At 41.2% G+C, this 17015-nt stretch overlaps 1 protein-coding gene and 2 long non-coding RNA genes across 6 annotated transcripts in view; 2 read left to right on the plus strand and 1 right to left on the minus strand.

Moving 5' to 3' along the window:
• Window positions 1–8249: 8249 nt before the first annotated feature.
• On the plus strand, window positions 8250–12472 carry LOC108166866 (uncharacterized). The gene is made up of 3 exons (XR_001777261.2): window positions 8250–11968; window positions 12076–12178; window positions 12271–12472. It is a non-coding gene; the product is annotated as an uncharacterized LOC108166866 (long non-coding RNA).
• A 765-nt stretch (window positions 12473–13237) lies between these two features.
• gna12a (guanine nucleotide binding protein (G protein) alpha 12a) overlaps window positions 13238–17015 on the minus strand; it is a 120984-nt gene continuing 117206 nt past the window's right edge. For all 4 annotated transcript variants that reach the window (XM_017306432.2, XM_008405562.3, XM_008405576.3 and 1 more), the window contains one exon: window positions 13238–16901. In XM_017306432.2, coding sequence (XP_017161921.1) covers window positions 16740–16901 — 162 coding nt within the window. In that variant the 3' untranslated portion in view covers window positions 13238–16739. The remainder of the gene's footprint in view (window positions 16902–17015) is intronic.
• The window catches only part of LOC145551640 (uncharacterized), a 28096-nt gene continuing 27923 nt past the window's right edge, over window positions 16843–17015 (plus strand). The window contains exon 1 of the long non-coding RNA XR_014087514.1: window positions 16843–16930. This is a non-coding gene — a long non-coding RNA (uncharacterized LOC145551640). The remainder of the gene's footprint in view (window positions 16931–17015) is intronic.

A 17015-nucleotide genomic window follows, 5' to 3' on the forward strand; every position in this document is an offset into this window, starting at 1 on the left:
TGGTTCTCGGTGCTTGATCTCAAATCAGGCTTCTATCAAATAGAGATGGAGGAAGCAGACAAACACAAAACCACATTTGTTTGCCTTCTAGGATTCTTCAAATTCAACAGGATGCCTCAGGGGATAACCAACGCCCCTCGCACATTCCAGAGGCTTATGGAGCGTTGTATGGGAGAGTTGAACTTGAAGCAAGCCCTAGTTTTTCTGGATGACCTCATCATCTTCTCCTCTACATTGGAGGAGCATGAGGAAAGGTTGATGCACATGCTTAACCGATTGAAAGAGTTTGGTTTGAAACTGTCATCAAAGAAATGCAAGTTCTACCAAACTTATGTAAAGTACCTCGGCCACATTATGTCTGAAAAAGGCATTGAGACCAACCCTGACAAAGTAGCAGCATTAAGAACCTGGCCAAAACCAAACAACTTGAAGGAGCTAAGAACCTTCCTGGGTTTCTGTGGTTACTACTGCCAGTTCATTAAAGACTACTCAAAGATCATGAAGCCACTCAACGAGCTCACTGCTGGCTATCCACGGCTAAGAAAGCACGCTAAAACCACAGTGAACCCTGAGAAGTATTTCAATCCAAAGGACGACTTTGGTGATAGATGGACGCTTGCTTGCCAAACAGCGTTCGACACCTTAATTGAAAAGCTGACAACCGCACCCATCCTCGGATTTGCTGACCCCAAGCACTTTGGGCCTTGGTGCTGCTCTACCAGGAGCAACAGGGACAGAAGCGAGTAATTGTTTATGTGAGCCGAGGTCTGTCAAAGTGTGAGTCCAGGTATTCTGCTCACAAATTAGAATTTCTTGCCCTTAAGTGGGCAGTAACAGAGAAATTCCAGGAAACACATTCCTTGCTGTCACAGATAGCAATCCACTAACATACATTCTTAGCTCAGCTAAGCTTGACGCCACGAGCTACAGGTGGTTGGCCGCTCTGTCGACATTTGATTTCCAGCTACAGTACAGAGCCGGTAAGCAGAATCAGGACGCGGACGGGCTGTCCAGACGTCTTCACGGCAAAGTACCTACCTGATGACGCATTGTCACAAAAAGAGTTGGAGAGGATACAACAATTCACAAAAAGACACTTGTCAGAGACTGATTATGCACACATGAATGAAAGCACCATCAAAGCCATGACGTAATCAACAATCACCCTGGGGAAACATCACCCAGCACCACCTTGGTTGTGTCATTTGCCCACCATCCAAAGGCTCTCCCTTAAAGCTTGAAGAGGAGGATCAGCTTGGTGGCTTACCCGTCATCCCCCCGTTAGCACCAGCTGAACTAAGAGACAAACAAAATGCTGATCCCTGCATTGGTGAAGTCCTCAGGCAAGTGGAGTCCGGAGAGAAACTCCCACCATCCTTGAGGAAAGAACTTCCTGAGTTTGGTCTCTTATTGAGGGAGTGAAACAAACTGGAGGTTTCAAATGGTGTTTTGTATCACAGGCGACAAGAGGGTGCTCAGACTCACTACCAGCTTGTACTCCCAGAAGCCCTGAGATTCGTAGTCCTCTAGAGCCTCCATGACGACAGGGGCCATGTGGGCATAGAGCGCACACTAGAGCTTGTCCGGAAGCGATTCTATTGGCCCAAAATGTCAACTGAGGTGGAAAATAAAGTTTGTTATTGCGCAACACCTCCCTCCCCTTCTCTCTCTCTCTACTTCCCCTTCTCAGAGGAGGGAGATGTGCAGCCAGCTCTCCATCTAACGGGTAATTTGAGTTTTCTAAATCTGATGGGATTTTACCCTGTTCAGAACTGAGTAAACTCTGTTTAAGCTGGCATCGAGAAAGACAAGCCTGGCTTCTAAAAACCTCTCCCTCCAGATGTCCCACCCTTTTTCACCCTGTGAATTAGCCAGATTGAACAGCCAGCAACCAACTAGCTTCACAGAGCACACCTATTAACTTCTCTTTATTACAACTTGCACTTATTACTGAACCAGGTTGGTTTTAGTGACTCGGGCGAGTCCCAAGGGTGTTGTTTTAATTTTGGCTAAAAGCAACCTATAAAACATTTTCTACTTTTTCCTCCTAGAATCAAACTTCATAGCTATTTTACAACCATCAAAGAACTTTAATTGAATGTCCACAACATGTTTTAGATTTTCTTAATGCTAATTCAGTAGTAATAATCAAATAAGTAAAATCAATAATCTAGCCTATTTTTCCCTAATGCTGACACTGAGAACTAAAAACAGTTACAACATTTTACACCTTTTCAAGTTCAATGTCAGAATCACATTTATAACCTTTTAGTTTCTTTGATTTAACATTCATTTATAATGTTATAATAACCATAACTTATTAGTTACTCTTATTATAATCATAATGTGAGTTATTACAGACACTTCTGACAAGAAACCAAGAATATCCATTATTCTAATTATCTGATACCAAGTTATAGTTTCTTGTTTCACCTTTAAGTACTTCCACAAGTGTAAGAGTAAGTGTAAATATTCTTATAATTAAACCAACATCAACCACTGGTTGAACCAATATTAATTATTGGCATAATTATAAGTCATTATTTTAAGTATTTTACTCTGGGTTTTATCCAATCTCTCAAAATGTTTAGATTTTATTCTTTAAAAACCTTTAATGCTTTAAAATAAGGAATGGTCTGAATTATTTTTAGACTGATGCAAGAAAGAAACTTCCGCTTTCTTCAGGAAACCAGCTCTTCCTGTTTCATGACTCTCTTTCTGCCTGACTATGATTTTTTATGATTAAATAGAAAAAAGTTGAATTAAAGCAAAGTTTGCAGGACACAATAACAACACACACAACCAGATTCATTTTATTACCGTCTGACTCTATTGTTGGGTCTTGATGTCACCTGTGTAATTAATTTTAAGGTAAATTTATTTATTGTTACTATTAAACTAAAATCTCCAGCATGGGGAAGTGGGATGAGCTCGACTTTTCTCGACAAGTTAGAACCTGCAACTGTTGCATACGACGTAAGTCCATGCCCGAGAAAGCTGCACCACTCAACATCGTGGCCACAAGATCACTCAAACTCGTGTGCATGGATTTTCTCAGTGTGGAGCCGGACTCAAGTAACACAAAAGACAATCTTTTCATCATCGACCATTTTATGAAATATGCAGTGGCAGTCCCCACCCCGAATCAGAAAGCCAGGACAGTAGCCAAGAACTTGTGGGACCACTTTTTCGTCTATTATGGCATTCCTGAAAGATTCCACAGTGACCAAGGTCCTGACTTTGACTCCCGAACAATAAAAGAACTGTGTGAGCTCATCTGCACTTAAAAGATAAGAACCACACCTTACCATCCGAGAGGGAACCCTGTAGAACGCTTTAACAGGACCCTGCTCAACATGTTGGGAACCCTTGAAAACCAGAAGAGTTAGTACACGCTTATAATTGTACTAAGAACGAGACAACCGGCTTTACCCCTTACGAGTTAATGTTCGGGCGTCAGCCAAGATTGCCAGTTGACCTCGCCTTTGGCCTACCAGTCAATCATCAGCCAGGCTCTCACTCGCAATATGTCCGCAACCTGAAATCTCAACTTGAAGACAGTTACAGAGTAGCAACTGAGAATGCTAAAAAGACAGCCAATCACAACAAAGCAAGGTTTAACAAGCATGTTGTTGACTCCACCTTGAAAGAAGGCGACAGAGTCCTGGTTCGAAATGTCCGTTGTCGAGAAAAGTCGAGCTCATCCCACTTCCCCATGCTGGAGATTTTAGTTTAATAGTAATAATAAATAAAATTACCTTAAAATTAATTACACAGGTGACATCAAGACCCAACAGTAGAGTCAGACGGTAATAAAATTAATCTGGTTGTGTTGTTATTGTGTCCTGCAAACTTTGCTTTAATTCTACTTTTTTCTATTTAATCATAAAAAATTATAGTCAGGCCATAAAGAGAGTCATGGAAAAGGAAGAGTAGATTTCCTGAATAAAGAGGAAGTTTCCAGTTTGCATCAGTATAAAAAAAGTTCAGACCATTCCTTATTTCAAAGCATTAAAGGTTTAAAGAATAAAATCTAACCATTTTGAGTAATTGGATAAAACCCAGAGTAAAATACTTAAATTAATGACTTGTAATTGGGCCAATAATTAATATTGGTTTAACCAGTGGTTGATGTTGGTTTGATTATAAGAATATTTACACTTACTCTTATGCTTGTGGAAGTACTTAAAGGTGAAACAAGTAACTATAACTTGGTATCAGATAATTAGAATAATGGATATTCTTGGTTTCTTTTCAGAAATGTCTGTAAAACTCACATTATGATTATAATAAGAATAACTAATACGTTATGGTTATTATAACATTATAAATGAATGTTAAATCAGAGAAACTAAAAGGTTATAAATGTGATTTTGACATTGAACTTGAAATGGTGTAAAATGTTGCAACTGTAATTAAAGATCACTGATGTTGTGTTGGAGGTAGATGGGAGGTGAAAAGTCAGGGGAAAGGAGGAACTGATAGGAGAGCAGAGGTGACCAAGGCCTTATTGCTAAACTTCAACTTTCCTAAGAAAAGGTTGGGCAAGCAACAGAGGGCATAGGTAGGGACTGTTGAGCAACTCGGGGACATTAGAACAGACATTAGGTCATGAGGTCTCCAAGGTGATGGATATGAGATCATCTGTCCAAGCAGTCAGCCAGTGAAACAGGCACAGCAACAAAGCTAGCCAATGCAAACACACCAAAAGGTGGATAAACCCTTTATAAGGTGGGTGCAAAAGAGGAATCGTTGGTTGGATACTTCAGGCAGCTTCGAGCCAAGATCGAGATGGACAAAGAACTCTGCAGCTGAAGAAGAGCCGGGGCCACAGAGCCGAAGACTGTTCCGCAAAAGGGGAAACAACCCGTTAGCCCCGCAACATGTGGCTTCAAATTGCACTTCTCACATCAGCTGGGTTTAGACCCCCAAAGACAAAGACCAAGGCAAAGATGAAGATAAAGACAAAGATAAAGACAAAGGCAAAGAGGAAGAACTGGTGTGTTCCTTCCGTGGGACCAGGAAGATAGTGAGACGATTAGAAGGGAGCTACAGAGCTGCAAGACAAGAAGCTGAGGACCGCTACGCACATGAGGAAGTCACCCTGAGGCCCGAGACCTGCCGCTCTAAGTCAGTACTCTTCCTGTACTGGGAACCTCCTGCTGCTGCAACACCTTCTTCATCAACAGGTCAGTTCTGGGGTTCAAAATGCCAAACTCTGTTCGTCTCTCTCAAAGTTTCCCTCTTTTAGTTCTCAGTATCAGCATTAGGGAAAGATAGGCTAGATTATTGATTTTACTTATTTGATTATTTCTGCTACTGAATTAAGCTGTACTGACCCTTGCAAAATTGCCTTACTAATAAAATAATTAGCATTAAGAAAATCTAAAAGATGTTGTGGACATTCAATTAATGAGTCACCTTAAAGTTCTTTGATGGTTGTAAAATAGCTATGAAGTTTGATTCTGGGAGGAAAAAGTGGAAAATGTTCTATAGGTTGATTTTAGCCAAAACAACATCCTTGGGACTCGCCCGAGTCACTAAAACCAACCTGGTTCAGTAACAAGTGCACGTTGTAATAAAGAGAAAGAGCGACCGTTAACAGGTGTGCTCTGTGAAGCTAGTTGATTGCAGGCTGCTCAATCTGGCTAATTCACAGGGTGAAGAAGGTGGAACATCTGGAGGGGGAGGTCGTTAGAAACCAGGCTAGTCTTTCTCGATGCCAGCTTAAGCAGAGTTTACTTAGTTCTGGACAGAGTAAATCCCATCAGATTTAGAAAACTCAATTTACCCGTTAGATGGAGGGCTGGCTGCACATCTCCCTCCTCTGAGAAGGGGAAGTAGAGAGAGAGAGAAGGGGGGGAGGTTGCGCAACAACAAGGTGGCGCCCAACGTGGGGCGTTGCGTAACCACAAGTGGCGCCCAACGTCATAGAAGTCTAAGTGTGTAAAACAGGAGGAAAGTTCTGGATAGCTCGACTTTTCTCGACACCCCCTCCTCGAGGTCAGACCTTTCACATGCTGGGACACCCTCTTGCAGGTCTGCGTCCTCATCCCCTGGAAAGAGAAGATGGTCGTCTGGGATGTGAAGATCCTCCATCGTCACCAAGGCCCAGCAGTCTGGGATGTGAAGATGCAGATCCTCAGTTGACACCAAGGGCTCAGCAGTCCTCAAAACTCCACTGCTCTTTGCTCTTGGAGTTTTGATGTCTCTCAGGAAGTGACAAATGTCGAAGAGAACTCAGGTCGCTCTGATCCTTTAACAATGACAAAATCCTCAGCTGAATGAAGTGTTGGTTCTTCAGGATGTGGAAGATTCCTTAGGGACAGGTTGATGGGCTGATGCAAAAAACCTCAAATAAAAAAAAACTCTGGATGTTCAGTAGAGCAAAGCAAAAAGCATAAGCAGCATGACACTTTATCCATAATCATAATCCTTTTCCATCGCTGGGGTCGTTAAAGGGGTACTGGAGGGGTCGGAGGCAACAGGAATTGTCCAATTTTAAAACTGCAGCATTTTGGCCTCCTCATCAAAACTTACCTGTCCTGAATATCCAGGACAGGTGCTCTGAACATCAGGATGAAACAGTTGCCAGGTCCTGAGAGGAACGTGTTGACCCTTCCCCTTTCCAGGTTGAAGTTTGATGGGAAAAAAACAACAACAAAAGAGTTCTTCTTTTGGATGCACTCTATCAGGTAGGACTTCGTGAAGTCCACAGGTTGCTGCCAGGTGTTGGGTGTGATTTCAACACTTTGTTGCAGGATTGATCACGGTGGTTGTCTATGACGCCACTCCTTCCTCACGACTTCAGTCCCTTTTCCAGTTTAATCCATCCTTTTGTGACAGGAGTTCTTCTTTAGTATATTCCAATTTCTTCAGGGCCCTCCTAGTCCTAAGCCTTGAAGTTGTTCTTTGAACGGCAATCATCCTGTAATAGTGGCCAGTCTAACTCAGGATGGCATGGTGCTTGATTCTTGCAATGTTCTGGTTCGCTTTAGCTAAGAACTGGCTTGAACACTGATCTCGTGGACCCCTTTCTTCATAAGTAGTACTGTTTTACAGTGCAGTACTTGCTTCACAAAATCCATTCCATTGAATTTCAGCTTGATCACCCTAACTACAGGCCGATCTTGAGCTTTAATCCAAACTTTCTGTCCTGTTTTCAATGACACTGTAAACTGCAACTTCTCCTTTCCCTCTCTGGACAAAAAGGAGAATTGCCTTTGCCTCCCTGCTTTCCGTGACTTGAACAGAGTTTCTCTGCAGGGGAAGACCTGCTCTTTTTCAGCTGTCACTGTTACACCATGTCCATTAGCACCAAGAGGTACTCCTCACCTCTCTTTTCTGTTATCCAGGGGGCCTCCTACATCCAGGCAGACTGAAACTCTGGGTAATGTACTCTTGATGAACAACCCTTCCATCCGCTGCCCTGCGAGCCCTGCGTATTGACCACATACTCACAGTCCCGCAGCTGCATCGAACGGTCTGAAGGGACATCCAAAGGTTTTGTTCCACCAGTTCCTCACGTGTAGGTTGTACGCCTGCATGTCCAAGGGCCTTATGCACTCCTCGCACAACCCCATACACGTGCTCTTCTGGGACCTCCCTTCCCCTTTGAGTACTGTCCCACTTCTCGATTCCGACAAAGACAACCTTCCTTTGCTGGACATAGCTGTCCCCCTCATCGTTCCCACGCCAATGAGTTCCCTCATGTGCGTGCGCTCTCTGATGCTCGACCTTGAGCTCCAGATGCATTTCACCACTTCCTTGTGGAATTACTTGCATCATCTGGACGTACGACCTCGCGTCGTCCTCCTTGTTCTCCATGTTGTCTTTGTCCTCGAGTTGCATGTCCCCAAAGCCTCTCTTAGTACTTCAGAGCAGGGATGAGTTCAAGCGGTTTTGGCTACTAGCTTCACTGATGGACATGGTCAACTGTCCTCAGTGAAACTCCCCTCACCCACACGCCGTGCAGTTACTGCGAGGGTGGTGACTGAGGCTTTCAGTCACCAACAACTCTACCCCTGTAGAGCTGCTACTCTAAGCGAGCTATCCAGAACTCTCCTCCTGTTTTACACACTTAGACTTCTTTGACGTTGGGCGCCACTTGTTGTGGTTACGCAACGCCCCACGTTGGGCGCCACCTTGTTGTTGCGCAACACCGACTACTTACCTGAAAAGATTGAAAAGGAAAAGGATTGAACCAGAACCTGACTTGACTACTGTGGAGCAAAATCCTTCAGGCGTAGCCGAAGCTTTCCCTGAGAATTCTCCAGTAGAAACATATGACCTAGACTTACCTGATTCTGAAGAGAAAAACTCAATTGCTGAACAGGAAATTGGAAACCTACCTGAGAAAGATCCGGATAATGTCCATCTACTCAACCTGCTCAGGAGAGCAAAGAAAACACAAGTGATCTGGGTCAAACGGACAACCAAAATGAAAGTGACTGTTCGGGAGGACCCATCAGAGACACAAGAGCGACTAAAAGACTGACTTATCCTGAGCTAGGTAACCCATTGATTACAATAGTTCAGTCTTATTTCAAACCATGAGTGATGTGTTTACAGACTCTCTTGAAGAACCTAGCTCTCCAAGAATCCCTGGAGTTATGACAGCATAAATTTAAAATGCACAGGAAAGTGCATTAGGTAAAGAGGGGAGGATGTAACCCATGTTAAAATCTGACATAAATAGGAATAAATAGTTGATTAAAAGTCTGTGAACAGAAAATAACGTCGCTGCTCCTTTAAGGAAACAACGTCACAGACACGGCGCCTGGGTGACGCTGCAGTGCACAAACCTGAGGGAGAGAGCAGAGGAGAAATCGGAGGAAAAGAGTGGTGATTACTTAACGGAAAAAGTTAATATTATAGTTGAGAAAACATAATTTACCTGGTCGGTAACTGACAGGGATTTTATGAGAACTAAGTTACATCAATTTTGGTGATTTTTGTGTTTATTTTTTTTTGACATTTTCACTGTGTTGTACTTTTCCTTTTGGCAGTGAGATAACGCTAAAAACGTAGCTGTTTGCGAAGAAATGCTCCATCATAAACTGTTATCCGGTTAATATATTGGATTTATGAAGAATTTATTTGTATAATTTTAGGATTTAAAAAGAGTTCTGTTGTGTTTGTGGCCTGTTACACAGGTCAGGTTTTTTGTTCGGTCGGAGCGAGGATTGGTCTGCCATGTGCGACGTGCACATTCACAGACGGGATTCAAGATGGCGAGCCAGACCTAGACCTTCAATTCATCTTCTCCATCGTATCAGGGAGGGACTCTCCTGCGTCTGGTAATTCGCTGCTGGAGCGGTAGGAATATCAGGAACTAGTTCAAACCGAACTGATTGAATTATTATCTTTTTTGGACTGAATCAAACTGAGACTTTTCATTGAACTGAGCACCTGAACTTACATTTGGACTTTAACTTGAATTTAAAGTGCCATTCTTTGATTTTCATATGTTTACGTCTCTGAATGTGATTTGAATAATTGTGGTCCACTTTGATTTAATTGTGTTTGAAGGTATTTCCTTACCTGTAAAAGACAGGAAAATGAGTTAACTCAGGAAGAAAAATATGAATCCAAAAATAGGTGCAACCTAGGAAAAAGAGACTGGTCTAACTAACTTAAATTAGTCCGACTAAAATAACCTAGGAGAACAGAGATTGGTCTAATTAAATTAGATTAGGTGAACTAAAGAGCAAAAAGAGGGAGTGATATACTCCTTTTTTTGTTTCATGTATTGTATTTTATGTGTGTGTTTTGCATTCAGTATATTACTGGCCTTTTCCACTTAAAGCAGCGGTCTCTGTTATTATTTTTGCTCCCCCACTCCTTAGAGCCTAGAACTGGTCCAGTGGCGCAGTTAGTGGTGTGATACCGGTGCTACACACACTCTTTGCATTTTCTTGATGAGCTTCAAGAGGAAGTTACCTGAAATGGTCTTGAAGGCGTTCCCAGAGATGTTTAGCACTTGTTGGCCCTTTTGCCTTCACTAGGTGGTCCAGCTCACCCCAAACCATCTCGATTGGGTTCAGGTCAGGTGACTGTGGATTGCCAGGTCATCTGGCGCAGCACCCCATCACTCTCCTTCTTGGTCAAATAGCCCTTACACAGCCTGGAGGTGTGTTTGGCGTGACCTGTTGAAAAATAAATGATGGTCCAACTATACGCAAACCGGATGGAATAGTATGCCACTGCAAGATGCTGTGGTAGCCATGCTGGTTCAGTATGCCTTCAATTTTGAATAATTCCCCAACAGTGTCACCAGCAAAGTACACCCACACGATCACACCTCCATGATTCACGGTGGGAACCAGGCATGTAGAGTCCATCCGTTCACCTTTTCTGCGTCACACAAAGACACGGTGGTTGGAACCAAAGATCTCAAATTTGGACTAGTCAGACAGATTTCCACTGGTCTAATGTCAATTCCTTGTGTTCTTTAGCCCAAACAAGTTTCTTCTGCTTGTTGCTTGTCTTCTGCTGTTAACCTGCAATTTATGAGGCTGGTGACTCGGATGAACTTATCCGCCGCAGCAGAGGTGACTCTTGGTTTTTCTATTCCTGGGGCGGTCCTCATGTGACCCAGTTTCTTTGTAGCACTTGATGGTTTTTGCGACTGCACTTGGGGACACTTTCAGAGTTTTCCCAATTTTTCGGATTGACTGACCTTCATTTCTTAAAGTAATGATGGCCACTCATTTTTCTTTACTTAGCTGCTTCTTGCCATAATACAAATTTTAACACTATTCAGTAGGACTATCAACTGTGTGTCCACCCGACTTCTGCACAACACAACTGATTGTCCCAACCCCATTTATAAGGCAAGAAATCCCACTTATTAACCTGACAGGGCACACATGTGAAGTGAAAACCATTTCAGGTGACGACCTCTTGAAACTCATCAAGAGAATGCAGAGTGTGTGCAAAGCAGTAATCACAGCAAAAGGTTGCTACTTTGAAGAAACTAGAATATAAGGCATATTTTCAGTTGTTTTACACTTATTTGTTTAGTACATATTTCCACATGTGTTAATTCATAGTTTTGATGCTTTCAGTGTGAATCTACAATGTCAATAGTCATGAAAATAAAGGAAACTCATTGAATGAGTAGGTGTGTCCAAACTTTTGGTCTGTACTGTATTGCACCCCTGCTCTAGTAAAGCACGAACAGTTCAGAAACAATCTGAAATGGGAAAAAAAGTTATTTATTAACTGATTAAGTCGTGTTTTAGATTGTTCTTGAAAAACTAATCAGTCACGGCTGATTAGTGGGTGCACTCACGGCTACACAGTGAACCCATTGATTCTTTACAGCAGACAATCCTGTCTTGCAGGTACTGCGTACCCCCGCTAAATCTTTTAGGGGTACGCAGTACCCAACCGTACCCCCTTACTTTCACCCCTGATTAAGCTCCATAAGACAGAGAGACTTTGATATTGTGAAGTTGTTGTTATAACTTGTTCATCAATGTTTTTATCTTCAACATATGTTTGCAGTCTAAGCAAATGAAGATGAAAGAGGAAGCCACAGAAATCAGGTATTAGAAAACCTAAAGACTTTTCTGTCTCAGAAGAAGCTCTGGCTCCACTAGATCATAAACCAGCTCTGAGGATGAACCTCCACATCATCTTCATAATGTAAGTTTTTAAATATATTTTTTACTGAGGAGCTAGCTAAATTTTCAACAACAAAAACTGGTATGTTACCAACAGCCAAGTGCTTAATAAACATGATTTGATTTAAAGATAACTGGACATAATCTTCCCCCTTTTAATCTAACATTTCTCTTTCATACTTTTTTATTTGTTATTGGCTTTCTGGGCCCTGTGATGGACTGGTGACCTGTCCAGGGTGAACCCTGCCTCTCATCTGATGACTGCTAGAGATGGGCACCACCAGCCCCCCTCACCACACTGCACAGTGTGTTCAGATCATAGATGGAAAGCTTTTAAGGTAGTTTGTCTCCTTAAGTCCACACTTAAAACAGCTTCATAGTTAATGCCAACATCAGCTGATTCTATGACATTGCTGACTATTTTTTCTACTTCTAACATAAACAGGCAAAGAAGACACGCATAAATGTTTTTCCACCCCAGGGATCCGGTCCCAATCATCATCAGTTCTGATGTCACATACATGGCGAGTCCACAACGTCTTGAAATTGTAAGTATTATTATTTTTATTTGCCATTTTTCTGTTCTCTTTAAAATACAAATGCTTTCTCTGTGTAATTGCTCTATTGTTCTTTTTTGTAGGTTTCTGTAAGGTGCAGTGAATGGGAATGTTCTGTCGATGATCCTCACTCCTGTTAGGAACATACCAACAGTGTCATGAAGTGTCATTCAGTAAATAATGACAATTTTAATGAGAATTTGCTTTAAAAGTTGGATGAAAGATTTTATGTTGTTTATGGCAGTGTCTTATGTCTTCTTTAAACTAAAGCTTCATTGTAATTCAGCCTGCTAGGGATGTTTTCTGCCTTTTTCTCCCTCTGTAGGATCTCACAAGAGGCTTCTTCAGGTTTCTCTGATGTGTGTGTGGGGTTGGGAGGAGAAAAAGGCTCAGAGATGTTGCTCTTACAGTTGCACCATTTTGGGATTGAAACAGGAAGTGTGCTCAGAGGAAACGTAATGTCCCCCTTGCCCCCTTTTACTTTTTCTTGTGTTTCCTATTCCTCCCTTTGTCCATCCCTTCCCCACTCTGTGCCATTCAGTGGGCCCTGATTTTTCTTCTCCTTTCTGCTGCCAGAGATCTGTTTCTCATGAGTTTGTCTGATGTGCATGCATTTTATTGACCTTCATTTACATTCGGCTCACTTCCTGCGTAAATAAATCCAAGATGATGGGTGATTTCTAAAACAACAGAGAAAAAGTTGTGGTCTGGCCGTTTCTGGATCCCCTCCCTGTTTCCTGAGACGGGCCTGTAATGCAGCAAAGCTGGTCTGATTAACAGCCAAAGCAAAGGTCAGACTGCTGGCTAACTCAGATATTGCCCGACTCCAGTTCTGTTATTCTGCCCAGCGGACTAATAGCTGTGGCTGATGAGCATTGTAGAATGAGCCCTACAGTCGGTCTGACATTACTTATCAGGAGCTTTGCATGAAAGCTCCCTGTGTTCATATAGATCTTGATTCGATTCACCCCTGGAAATGAGAAAAGCATCAATGAAGGAAAGGCTTTCCCCCTCTTAACCTCTCCACTGACAAAATAAATAAACAGCCTGTCGGCAAAAGGCAGTTTATTTCACCACAGAGCACAAAGGAAATGCATCAGAACAAAAAAACAATATATAGAAACATAAACATTGAATGAATCTCGTGATTTTTCTTAGTTTTTCTTGCCTTTTTAAAATTATGTTTTACTTCATTTTGACGTTTTCCTCCTGAACATCCAGTGCAATGGCACTCACTAAGGACAAATCAGAACAAGTGTGAGAGAAGGAGGGTTAGTTAATTTTATACCAGTTACAGTCATACCTGAAAATCAAAAATCCCAGCAATCCACAAGATGGATCATCTTTCAGATAAATGTCCACTGTATGCCAGGTCTTCAGCAAACACCTCTAGTAATCTACTGTAAGAGGCTGAACCAATAATCGCTCCTCTGAAAGTGCCTAAGATCTGAACTGAGAATGATACTGGAGCTACTATATAAAGCATGGTACTGTTAGCCCCCGGCAGGCATTGGTACCTCTCAGCACATCAGCACATTTATCCATTGAACGTCAGTTGATGTGTATTTTGTGTACAACAAAGACCACAATGGAAGTATTTTGCTGCCATCTAGCTGTCAAAGTCTTTGTCTAATTATGGCTGATTTAGCTAATTTACATTCTTGTATTTATTTTATGCACTGTTTTCATTCTCAATTAATCATCTCCTTTACAAAAACAGATTGATTTTGTTTTATTTAAATTAAATGTAATAAATGTCATATGATAAATGTGATGGGTTTGATTCACTGTAAACATTCTATGTTTTCAGGCCTACACATTAATATTATTATAATTAATGTAGAATTGGACTCAAAGACATATCTACATAAAAAGTTTCATAGTCAAAGGAGAACTGCTGAGTGCTTTAAAAAATTACAACATTTGGCCCCTTGGACGGAAAATGTAAAAAAAATTGGAAGATAAGAGTAAATTTCTGACTGACACAGTGTCAGTCAGAAACAGTGTATTAAAGGGAAAAAAAATATGCTCACTTTGAAAACCAACTAACACAGTATTAGAATTAAGGCGTGTGTGGTGCAGTGAGTGACAAGTTTTTCCACCTCTTGGCTAAGCAGAGGAAACACAGAGTGAGAAAAGCAGCCGGCCGGTGTCTTCGTTTCTGCCATACCAAAATACGACAGTCATGTCAAAAAATACAAAAAAATTCTCCACTTTAATTTACGAAGGCATACAGTAGTTGAGTGTCTCTGGCCAACCTGACAAACAGTAACACATTTATTTATTTAAATGTATTTACATTTTGGTCTTGAGTGCATTCTTCACAACCTGAACCTGAATTTTTATGCATTTTTGATGTCACCCTCCTCATGATTGATGCAACTAAACATGCAGAAGATTTAATAATTTATTTGAATTACTGCTGACACATAATGAAGAGCATCACGCCTTCAGTTGTTCAAAGCATTTTGGATGAGAACTTTTTTTCCATCCCATCAAATTTGACAAGAGTTATCAGGGATACTTATTTACATCTGCAGGCTGTGTTGTACTGGTGGAAATTACTTTGTTACTTTTAGATTTTCCATTGTTGCATGAACCAGCTTGCTGGAATTTGAGTGTTTTTCTTCAATAAAGCAAACATCAAACATTCAATTAGTTTAATCAGACTGCTTTAGTGCAGCACATGTTTCCTCTGTTCCATCCTAAAATATATGAATGCACAGTGCTTTAAAATGTTGCAAGCAAGGGCCTCTAATATTTAAATAGCTAAAATAATTTATTTATAAAATGGTAGCATTCAGCTTAAATCTGTGGAGCTTTTTTACTAGGAATTTATGCAGTTTTTTGTTTGATTTTCTATGAATGACCTCACTAGTAAAATGTCAGTATTTAAAATTGCTATCTAATTTTCTTGAGCTATTGGTCTGTGCCATTTTGAGCATAAGGAGAAGAAAATATTCCAAAAAATAAATACAGTGCCCTCTACTTTTATTGGTACCATTGGTAAAGATGTATAAAATGCATGAAAAGAGATTAATCATGCTGAAGTTGCATCATTTATTTATAAATCTTCCTCATACATTTGAGTTAGCTGTTGAGTTGAGTTGGGTGTGTGGTGCTGGGGCCAGTTCTCTTGTCTGTAAAGATACGCCTCTTCTTGGTAAAATTATTGGGCATCATGGGATCCAATTCAATTGTTTTGCTGACGATATGCTGATGTATTCAATCAAGAAAGTCACTTGAAGACAAAAAAGTCTGGTTGATCTAATTTTCTGCTTTTGAATAGAGTCATTCCCAACCCCCCCCCCAAAAAAAAAAAAAAACCCCAGCATACCTTATGGGATGGTGATTTTTTCTTTCTGATTTTTTTTCTAATTTTTTTCTGATTTCCCTTCAGAAAATTATGATTTTTAATAAAAGCAAATAATTTAAAAGTTGAATTGTGCTTACTTTTTAGTGGGAGATTATACCACTGTGAAAAAAGGTTTACGTGTTCTAGCACATCTTTATCATTAGCATCAATAAATGTAGAGGGGGTTTTAAATAATCTGTATTGCCAAATATTTGTAAACAGTGACTTTTGTCTAGCAATTGCTCAGGTTTCTGGATACTGTTTAAGTCTGTTCACGTCTTTCAAACTGCAACACAAGTCTGAAATCTCAAGAAGTAGCATGGGAAATAGGTCAGATGCAGTTCAGCCTAGATATTTTCCACTGTTCCCTTCATATTTACCTAAAAAAAATTTTAGGTAAATTTTTCTTTAAACAATAAAGAAACCAAAATATATCCAGTAAATACTTCAAACCTGCCCCGAGTGAAGTCTGGGGTGTTTGTGGGGTACTTAAAGAAGACAGAGACAAATCATAAGTGGAGTATAACTCAGGAGTTGTGTATTTTTTTCATCAAAGATGGCTTTCTAATTAGTCTGCCTACAATTTGTGCTGGTAAGGGACGAGGCGAACAGTCTGTCCATTGTACTGCTGAAGATAGGAGATGAGAGAGGAAATTAGAAGAATAAGACTTCTTCTCTGCAGCTGTTCTGGGTAGGAGCAAAATACAGGGAGATATGGAGCACAAGAGGGTCTCTCGCTTCTTCTCTCTGCTAAAGTTCACTGACAGGAACACTTGTGCAACTTTATCCCATAATGCAGCATATGACCAGTGCACGCTGGTCACATGTACTGGAGGTGGAGGCCTTTTCCATCTGGCTCATGCTGCTTCCAGGAGGCAGTGCTCCGACTCAGTTTAGTGACAATGCTGTCATCAGTCTTATGTACATGAGGGGAACGAAACTCTCAGTGCTAACACAGGTGTAGTTGGTGTTTCCCACCTTTCAGCTCAGTTGCAAATTAACAGAGGTTCAAAGCAGTTGTACATGTACACATGTACAACTGCTGGAATCCACAGGTTTAAATATCAGTCAGATCCACTCTGCTTCCATATGTCAGTGTCTGTATAGGTTCATCAGAGTGTCAGAGCAAAGTGACACTCTGGTATGATGGCGGCTTTCACAGTTGCAGTCACAGAAGTGTGAAAGTCATTGCAACAGTCATTGCAACATGATGTCTTTGAGGTTCTCCTGCAGAATTGTGTCCTTGACGGCGTGAAAGACGAAGCGGATGTTTTCTGTGTCCACTGCAGTGGTGAAGTGGTGGAACAGCGGCTTCCCCCGGTTTCTCCTCTTCCGACTGAACGACTGGACCAGGAACTCCTGGAGGAAGCAGGGCAGGAACAATAAGTGTGAGTTACTGTGGCAAGTTCCTAATAAAGTATTCCTACACCTTCAATTGTTCTACAGTTCCAACCATAAACTAAAAATGATCTA

Source organism: Poecilia reticulata, chromosome 1 (genome assembly GCF_904066995.2).
Source record: "Poecilia reticulata chromosome 1, P_reticulata-male-v2, whole genome shotgun sequence".
NCBI lineage: Eukaryota > Metazoa > Chordata > Actinopteri > Cyprinodontiformes > Poeciliidae > Poecilia > Poecilia reticulata.